The following is a 10,096-nucleotide window of genomic DNA, read 5'->3' as shown; positions in this document are numbered from 1 at the left end:
CTCTTCTTCCATTTGTCTAATCTTCACCTGAATATGTCGTCCTCCCATTGATCTCTTATCTGGTCTTTTATTGCAGGTTTAAAACGTTACATCAGTTAAAATACATTTTTTTTGTTCAATCTTTTAATATCTTTCTAAGGTTATAAAACCAAAACTTTAAAATTGAACAATACCTCAATTGTTATCTCAACAATACATGTTATTTATTCTACATTGATCTTTATAATTTAAATTTAAATATAGTTTATAACTCAACCTCAGCCACACTCTTTAGAGGGAAGAGCAAAATCTATATTGATACAAAAAAACAATATTTTCATGATTTGGCTTTAGAGGCAAGAGCAAAATCAATATTGGTACAAGAAAACAATATTTTCATAATTTGGTGAAGCAGATTATAGGTCCAAATCATCCATATCTGGCACTCGACTAGGAGGTTTATTTTTGTCATGTGGATTATCCACCACAGCTGCCTCGGTTGTAGTCAGTAGCAATGAAACACTGCATGAGAAAAAAATAGTTAAATCAAAATAATATTTTATAATAATAATGTTTGTCTTGCAATGCAACATGGTTTGTATTCACCCTTGGTTTTTAATTTAAGGTTCAAACTTTTTCACTTCATAAAATAACCTCTGATTCGTGAAGCTTTTACAATACTATATGCAGAAAATGCATGCGATGATATGGTTTTACCTGGCTGCATCTACCAAAGCTGTTCTAACAACTTTAAGAGGATCTATTATTCCAGCCTTTACCATATCAACATAGACACCTGCTTTACAGAATAAGCACCAACTAAGCATAAAGAGATAACTTAAAACAATCATTCCCTATAAGTATTCAGAATTTTCTTAGAAAGATAGTAACGGGAAACTTAGTTCGTTAAGTTCAACAAAACTAAATAATACTTACATGTGGCAAATAATAATCATAATGGATTTCACTGTCATTTTATGTATGCAAAATGATTACAAACCTTTGGCGGCATCAAAACCTAAATTATGATCATCTTGTTCCAACAATTTACTGTGGACCAAAGCACCATCAAAACCAGCATTGGAAGCTATTGTAGATGTAGGCGCCTATGATAAATAACATGCATTGTCAGAAAGATGAAAAAGAGTAATATTATTTTAACATCCAACAAATTTTTACGCACACTTAATCTCCACTTTTTTACCCTTTAATCTCTTTACAAATAAAAGAATTAACTTTTTTAATGACCAAAACCCTTAAAAGTGAGTGTTCTGTCAAGTGGTACTACATCTAGTGTCAAAAGAACATTTTCTGATGAAAAACTACCAGACAACTAAAAATGTCATAATCTAGAAGAGAACAATGCTTTATGCAACCATATAAAGTAGGTGCAGAAAATGGAATTACCTTGAGTGCATTCTGTATAATCTGTACTCCTCTTTTCTCATCCTCGTTTTTAGTTTGAAGGTTATCCAAGGCTTTGGTAGCATATAAGAGAGCGACACCACCACCTAGTTCAAACAATTACATCTTAACTTTTATAGATGAACGATTGTTCTGGTAATGAGAATACCACCGCAATCCCATGCTCCTCCTTATACTTACTATCCCATCAGAAAGAAGGAAAAAATGAATTACCTGGAACAATTCCCTCTTCCACAGCTGCTCTAGTAGCATTTAAAGCATCTGTTACTCTATCTTTCCTTTCTCCAACCTCGGCCTCACTAGCCCCTCCAACCTGAAGATTTAGTTGCATCATGTGAGGTAATGAATATAAATTAATCATTATAGAGTAGGAATTTTTAGGATGAGTGACAAACTTTGAAAACAGCTACACCACCAGATAGTTTCGATAGTCGTTCCTGTGCTTTTTCTTTATCAAACACGGCAGAACTCCTTTCCATAGCCGTCCGTAGCTACAAAAGAATTATTATAATTAAACATCCTATGATTATTATACTAATTAAACAATTCTTTACCATAAGCCACATGAAGACAAACTAGACAGTGGCAAACGGCAAATATTGTCGTGACATTTCAACTTTTTAAAACTGAAATAATTTTAAAATCTAAGAACGGACATCACTCGATCTATATAGCAGCAACTTTAGAAACATTTCGTTATGCACAAAACACTAAATGGCATGAGCACACTAAACATGTAATAACGGTTATGAAACCTATAAGAAAACAACCACAACATAAAACATTATTGCCATGAGTGTGTATGTGGGAAATAGGATAAACATAGCAAAGAAAAAGTGCTCCATATGCATGCTTAGAGAATCAACTAGGTAATTATTTCATTAAAATTAATTAGAGAATATATATATATATATATATATATATATATATATATATATATATATATATATATATATATTTATAAATTATGAATGATTTAGAATACTTGAAAATAAATTGTGTACAGATAAAAAATGTAATATTTCAAAAGAAAAGATACTTGTTCACATCTCTCTTCAATGGCCTTCTTATCCCCACCACCATGTAGAACAATAGTGTCATCAATGGTGACAGTAACCTGTTGCACATTATAATAGATTATATATTATATAATAGTTTGAAGAACCAAATATTACTTATCTTGGTACTTGGTTCAAGCCACATACCTTTCTTGCAGTGCCAAGCATTTCTGATTGGACTTTATCAAGGGACAAACCACGCTCTTCTGTGATCACCTGTTTTCAAATTCATCCTAATCTTTTTCGTAACATACAACAAGCTGTAGTCCCAATTGCTGGGTCTTGAATAGAGTTATTAAAATTTTGAAAAAGTAAAAACAAGGCACCCGACGGGAACCCAAATGCAGTATCTGACAAATAAAATCTGGATAGAAAATAACCTCTCCTCCGGTAAGAGTTGCAAGATCATCTAGATTTGCCCTTCTACTGTCCCCAAAACCAGGAGCTTTTATGGCACAAACCTAAAGTACAAGAAACTTGAAGTTACAGAAAAAGGAAAACAAGGATATACACGAAATAAAATTCCAAATAGCTTGTCATATTAAGGTCATGCCCATAAGCCATTTCACAAATACATAAATAATACTTACCTTAAACAAACATGCAAACAAGAAAAACAAAGCATGCACCAGATACAAACACCTTAAAACTACTACAAGAAAATTCACTTTTAGTAACCAAAATTCTTCTACATATACTTATAAGTTGACTATATGTTTTTGATAAATAGGTAGGACTTGAGAATCTAATGCGTGTCCGCTCATTTAATTTATGTATACGCATTTATAAATAAAATCTTATCATTTCTAAAGTTAAATGAAATCTTGGGAATTTAGGACACTTTTCAAGGGAATTTGGAACATTTTTTAAGGGACTCTGGATGTAAGGAAAGAAGATAATGACAGTAAACAGGCAATGCACAGTTTGAACTAACTTTATGTAGCCACTTGCAGATGGGTGGTATTGTCTTTAGTTTGTTGCTCTATCTACGCAACACTTATCCTCAAATAAAATTAAAACCCAACATAAAATGAAGGGAAACAAAATGGAAGATAAAGGGACAGGAGAACAGCACATGAAAGCAAATTAAGGTCGTAGGAAGTAGGGTTGGGCAAAATGAATAAATTGAACTAAACTATTCTAAAACTAAGTTAAATTTTAAAAGTGGATCGATAGAACTGAATTGATAATAATGTAAATGAATTGAATACAATCACGGTTTGAATGAAATAAATCAAATTGAACTAGCATAAATTGTTTTGAATTGCTAGAATTATATTAATTTTTTGAATTATTACCAATAGAAATTTTATATTAAAGTATATTTTCTAACCTCATAAGTTACAATCCAGTTTAGCTCAATGGGTTCACTTAGAAACAATTATACTTTTAAAAACTAAACTAATATAACAATTCAGTTCAGTTTTCTTTTTAAACAATTCAGTTAAGGCAAAGAGCTGTGATATCGATCACCTTAAGCCCAGCATGATGCTTGTTGAGTATGAGCATAGCCAGTGCATCACTCTCTACATCTTCAGCAACAACTAGGAGTGGTCTTTTTTTCTGATTAACATTAAAATAGTAAAAGTAAATAATGAGAATGGTGAAATTGCAAATGAAAATGAGCATGCTGAATCAGGAATAGTTTATCCACCGTTACTGCAAGTTCCAGTATTTTCAGCAGTGAATTCATGTCTGAAATTTTCTTGTCATGGATAAGAATAAAGGGGTTCTCCAATTCCTAATGAAATCAAAAATGAGTGCTGTCAATATAACATACATCTAAACCCAAATAAAGTTAACCAAATTGATTGAAGTTTTTTATTTGAATTATATGCATCGTGTTTAAATAAAACCACGACACTTTTGTCAAATTAAATCGATAGCCTACATGAAGCCATTAATAACAAATATCCACAAAAAAATACTTTCAAAAATGAAAATAGGTTTTGGAGAAATTAACAGAACCACCATGTTCCTACCAATGACTACATGATAGAAAGATAGAAAAACAGAAAGACTACCTTAACAACCAAAAGGTGGTAGACATATGCCAAAAATAAGAGAACATTTGTTAAAAAAAATTAAACCATCAGATGATAATCAAAGTTGATCTACTGTAATACAACATGCTACTTCATTTTCTGAGAATTTTTGACATATTACATATGTGACAAGAAATAATTGTGTGCTTACACATTTGCGGGTCTTCTGGTCAGTAATAAAATAAGGAGATATGTAGCCTCTGGTTAACTTCATTCCTTCCACCACTTCCAACTCGTTATCCAAAGTATTCCCATCCTAAAATTTTTAAAATTATAGATACCCTGAACCAAAACTGTGTCACGTAATAAGTTCACAAAAATGAGCATCATTGCTTACAACAACAGTAATGACTCCCTCCTTCCCAACTTTCTCCATTGCCCTTGCTATCAATTCTCCAATATCACGCTCCCCGTTTGCAGATATAGTTCCAACCTACTAGTCAGAAATGAATAACAATAAACAAAATATAACTGGCATAATGAAAATTAATTTATCCATCAGGAAGTAGCAACATAGTTTCTTCTATAAAGTGTAACCAATGCCAAAATTATTCAATGCCTATGCCTATGCACATATAATTAATAAACAAAATATAACTGGTATAATGAAAATTAATTTATAAGATAAGTAGCAATATAGTTAATGCCAAAAATATTCAATGCCTATGCACCTATAATTAATATAGGAGGGAAGCAACAGGCATTAAAACAATTTTCTTAACCAAAATGCACCTGGGTTATCTCTTCTGGTGTGCTTATCATCAATGCTCTGCTTTTCAAGTCAGTGATTACAGCATCAACTGCCTTATTTATTCCATTACGTAAGTCCATAACATTTACGCCGGCAGCAATTGATTTGCATCCTTCTGTGAGTATTGCCTGAGTCAAAACAGTTGCACAAGTTGTACCTGAAATCAAAGAAGCATGGACTTGTAAGATATATCAATGGTTTCGTAAAAAGGAATAGATAAAGGCAAATATAACTATGCTCGTCTCTCTAAGTTTTCCATCTACAATAAAATAGGGTATTAATTTAAGAAATTTAATCAAAGAGTAATAACCACCGTTCGGTATATGAAATCTTCTTAATTATATATTTTTCTCATTTGTTTGTTAAGACCTTTAAGCAAGTTATATATCAAATCTGCTTAAGAAAACCATCATCGGGGACTACTGGTCGATGACTTATTTATAGACAAGTATCTGTTAATTACCCTGATATTAAAAAAATCGCAATTCTAGTCCCAAAAGATTCTTTCAGAGAACTTATAATGAAGCAATATTATCAGGGAAAATCAAAAACTCAACGAACAATGATGGGATACTTTCGACATAACAGGTTCGAATTGGAAGAAAAGTAATCACCGTCTCCAGCAGCAGTGTTGGTAGCCTTGGCCACCTGCTTGACAAGATCAGCCCCGATATTTTTTTCTTTGTCTTTAAATTTGATACTTTTAGCCACAGTCACACCATCCTTCGTGATCCTGGGATTCCCACGGCTTCTCTCAATTATCACATTGCGACCCTGATTAAACCAATTGAAAACAGAAGAGAAAACAAGAAAGTTACGCTTCATCACATCAACTTGTCTAGTCAAGCTTTGTTATCCAGACTCCTTACAACAACAAATAATGAATAAGTTTGAACAACAAAAAAGTTACTTATCTATTAAAACATTCAAACTTGTCATCCAAATTCCATACTAGCAAACAACGAACAAGAGACATGTTGGCAAAATTGAATTCAACAATAAAATAAGGCCATAGCAACTGTATCAGTTATACTAAATGAGCAACACATATATGAGTGTGCGTATTACCTTAGGTCCCATGGTTACTTTCACAGCATCAGCCACCTGAGTTACACCTTGGAGGATTGCAGCACGAGCCCCAACCCCAAAGTTGATATCTTTGCTCACAAAGTTTCTGCTCGACAACAACCTACCATATACCTGTCACGAAAAATCAAGTCATCATCATTCCTCTGTCACTGTCACTGTTAGATTACTGACACCCTTTTAAGAAACTATGTACTATAATGATATAACAAAACAAATCAATGCTATTGAATATGCAGAACCACTACATTAGCAAAGCAAAGAATAACGGAAAAGTAATTACGAGGTTCTTAGCGGAGGGAGAAGCAATGGAAGAAGAAGCTACTTTTCTAGCTAATCGATACATTGCAATTGCAGTTTGCAGCAACAATTGATTTCGAAATGAAATCAGAAATGGCAGCAACCAATGGAAGAAGTAGGGCTTTGCAGAGGGTTTAAGCTTTTTTTCTTTTTCTTTGTTTGGTTCTGGAAAACTCCTTATACTCTAACCTTAATCTGTTACACAGCCCAACCTAATAAGAAACTTGTTCCTTCTATTCAGACACCCCTGTTTACTGATTACACTCCTTTGTGTTCATATTTTTTAAACTATTTTCAAGAATTTTAAGAAAATCAAGATATGTTGAAAGATATTATTTTCCAAAATTTTCAGAAAAAAAATAATTCTAAAATCTAAAGAAAGAAAAAATATTTCTCAAAAATATTGATTTTTACATTCATAAAAGTATTTTTCAAAATTATTAAAAAATTAAGTGTAATAAAGGGGTCGAGCTGTTATTTTTAACTCTCGTCACTAGTTTATTAATATGTCAAACAACTTATCACTTAAAAAATAGTAATAAATTACAAAGATTAAAATAAAAGAATTGTAAGTCAAAATATGGAAATAAAATATTGAATCGTCAAAAATTCAAAATATATAATTACAATATTTATATTACTATTCAATATATTGTCCGCATATATTATAATTGTGTACAAGTAATATTACATAATAAAATTACTTATTTATTAACTTTTTTTAACAATATCCGTGAGCAAAGTGCAGACTTTTTTCACATTCTTATAAGTTTTGATTCTATAATAATGTATATCAATATGTTTAATAATAAAAATAAATAAACAATCATATATGTTTAATATATTATGCTGATAAAAAAAATTAATATATTACCAATATTAATATAATAATAAAAATAATAATAATAATAATACAAAAAATGCTTTTTTAATAACCCTTTCTACATTTTTAACCAAGTGGATTTTATAAATATTTAAGCATGATCTACGTCATAAAATAGTTTGTCTAGGTGGATATAGTCATATGTGTATGTTAGATAATCTTATATGTTTCTAACATAAATAATATTATGTTTAGCTATTATTTGTTCCATTTCCATTATTGTATTAAACTCAGATATAATAAATAGTTCTATATAATTTCTGTTTGTTCAAGTTGTTTTTATCTATTCACAGTTTAAATGGTTACTTTAAATAATGTACATATTATTTACATTATATATTTAAAGTAATGTTTCAATTTATCTGAATCTTAAAGGAAAAGTAGCAGCATTTATACTTGTGGTATATTGTGTCCGTTTTACCATTATAAGTATTATGCTCTTTATTTTTAATTTCTAATTAACAGTTATACTTCTTATTTATAATTTAGTTAAAAATTATTACAAAATAATATTAAATAAAAATAAAACTTCGAGTTGTAGGATAAAAAAAAATTGTGTTATAAAAGAAAATAACGATATATATGTTATGCACCATATATATATATATATATATATATATATATATATATATATATATATATATATATATATATATATTCTATCGGTATTAAAGATGACACTAATTAATATTAATTTTACTTAAAGTCAATCCTGTCAAAATAAATTAAATCTAAAATATAATACACAACACTTGAATTTGAAACATGTTGCTTAACAAGCATTCAATAAAGGGCATAATTTTATTTTATTTTATTTTTAACAAAAGCATTCAATAATGGTATAATGTGTTAACATACTTACACTCATTTTATATATATTTTTTTATGAGAAGTAAAAGAATAATGTGTGAAATAAATGTACAAATATCAAAGCAATTTTTTCCTTCCATCCATCGTTGAGAAATTTCAGAAAAATATAAATGAAAAACAGAAATTACAACACAGTGAAAAAAAAATCGAGGAAAGAAGAGAAACACAATAATCACAACAAATATTATATATATATATATAATATTTATATAGCAAGCCTCTGGTTTTCTCGGGTTATCCTACAGTCCATTTCCAGATTTTGAACCTCGCATCCACTTCGCACGCCGTATTCTCTACCGACGCCGAAGCCGGTTTCTCGCCGTCGGGGAGAGACACAGCGATGCCGTCGCACAAAACGGTGATTCCGACGCCCGGGGTTTGGAATACACCCATCTGGGCCTCCACCTTCGTCTCCAACTTCACCTTTAGCGCCACCTCGCTCTTGCCCTTCGTGCTCCTCTTCAGTTCCGTTACGGTGTCGCTCTGCACCTCTTCATCGGTGCTCGTGACGTAGGCCTCGAGGACGGTGGTGTTCTTCTGGTGGTGGAGGAAGGAGGGGATGGTAGCAGTGGCGATCGTGGCGTCGTCGTAAAGGAGGGAGACGGAGGTGGGGTCGTAGGAGAAGAGGATCTTGTCGTTGGGGTTGGTGGTTGAGAGAGTGAGGTCGAACTTGGCGTTGAAGGTGGAGGGAGAGGTGAGGTTGAAGTAGGAGAGTTTGAGGGAGGTGACGGAGAAGGAGGGGCGTTGTGGGTGGTAGAGGAAGTAGAGGACGGTTCCGGCTCCGCCGATGAGAAGGAGGAGGAGCAGGAGGATCATGAAGAGGTAGCAGCATAAGGTGGAGACGCAGCCGCGGCCGCGGCTGCGTCGGCGGGGAGGTTGGGGGCGGTAGGTGGGGCGATTGGCGCCGGAAAGTTGGGATTTTGTGGCCGGGAATGTTGGCTTGGGTCCGCCGTTGGCGGTGGTTTTGGCAGAAGGATGAACCCTATCAGTCATGGCGGTTTTGGTTTCAGGTTTAGGGTTTCAAAAGGAGAGAGAAGTTCAAGAAAATTGTGCAGTGCGTGAATTTATCATTTGTGGATTAAACTTTAAAGTTGCAGTTATAGTGAATTTGAAGGGTTGGTTGAGTGTGGCACCAAGAAACAAGAGACGGCAACATTCCAACACAATGTTCTTTCACTCGCTCTCATTCCATATCTGGTATACTGCATGCATGCATGCACTGTGTTATAATGAAGAACAAATAATAAAAGAAATATAAGAAAATATGGTTCAAAAAGCTGATAAAGGTAGTATACTACTACCCAATGAGTGTAAATAAAGTCTCACATCGAGTAAAAAAAACTCGTCATATTTATATACACATAAATACTCCCATTGGTAAGAGGTCTTTTTGGAGTGGTACCAAAAGTAAACTCATGAGGGTTTAACCTAAAGTGGACAGTATCTTATCATGTGTGGAGATTTATACGTGTATTAACCTCCCCAACAATTAGGACACTAATAGGTTATTTTGATGCTATTTGAATGAAACGAATGTTTTTCATGATAATGTTGTTGCTTGATGGTGGTGACATCTGAAATTGGTGAGATTTTTCCTCATTTGAAGTGATCTATGGTACTCAGTTTCTTACCAAAAGAATGCTGAAAATCTAGAAATAGAGATGACAAAAGACACATAAGATCCCACTATAGGGTAAGC

The 10,096-nt window shown here is 32.7% G+C and overlaps 2 protein-coding genes across 2 annotated transcripts; both read right to left on the bottom strand.

Moving 5' to 3' along the window:
- Window positions 1–269: 269 nt before the first annotated feature.
- On the bottom strand, window positions 270–6,812 carry LOC106773562 (chaperonin CPN60-like 2, mitochondrial). Its single transcript, XM_014660255.2, has 17 exons — window positions 6,628–6,812; window positions 6,327–6,458; window positions 5,873–6,032; window positions 5,240–5,415; window positions 4,845–4,940; window positions 4,659–4,763; window positions 4,117–4,203; window positions 3,936–4,025; window positions 2,843–2,923; window positions 2,610–2,678; window positions 2,444–2,521; window positions 1,800–1,895; window positions 1,618–1,717; window positions 1,387–1,490; window positions 980–1,085; window positions 697–775; window positions 270–501 (listed from the first exon to the last, which is right to left on the bottom strand). Exons 1-17 carry the CDS (start codon window positions 6,688–6,690, stop codon window positions 396–398), a joined length of 1,728 nt encoding a protein of 575 aa, XP_014515741.1. The 5' UTR covers window positions 6,691–6,812; the 3' UTR covers window positions 270–395.
- Window positions 6,813–8,473: 1,661 nt separating this feature from the next.
- On the bottom strand, window positions 8,474–9,677 carry LOC106773849 (NDR1/HIN1-like protein 13). Its single transcript, XM_014660607.2, has one exon. The coding sequence runs from the start codon at window positions 9,388–9,390 to the stop codon at window positions 8,632–8,634; it is 759 nt and encodes a 252-aa protein (XP_014516093.1). The 5' UTR covers window positions 9,391–9,677; the 3' UTR covers window positions 8,474–8,631.
- Window positions 9,678–10,096: the final 419 nt, after the last annotated feature.

This window comes from Vigna radiata, chromosome 9, assembly GCF_000741045.1.
Source record: "Vigna radiata var. radiata cultivar VC1973A chromosome 9, Vradiata_ver6, whole genome shotgun sequence".
Classification (NCBI taxonomy): Eukaryota; Viridiplantae; Streptophyta; class Magnoliopsida; order Fabales; family Fabaceae; genus Vigna; species Vigna radiata.
Note: the sequence above shows the minus strand (reverse complement) of the source record. Positions and strands in the feature narration are given on the sequence as shown.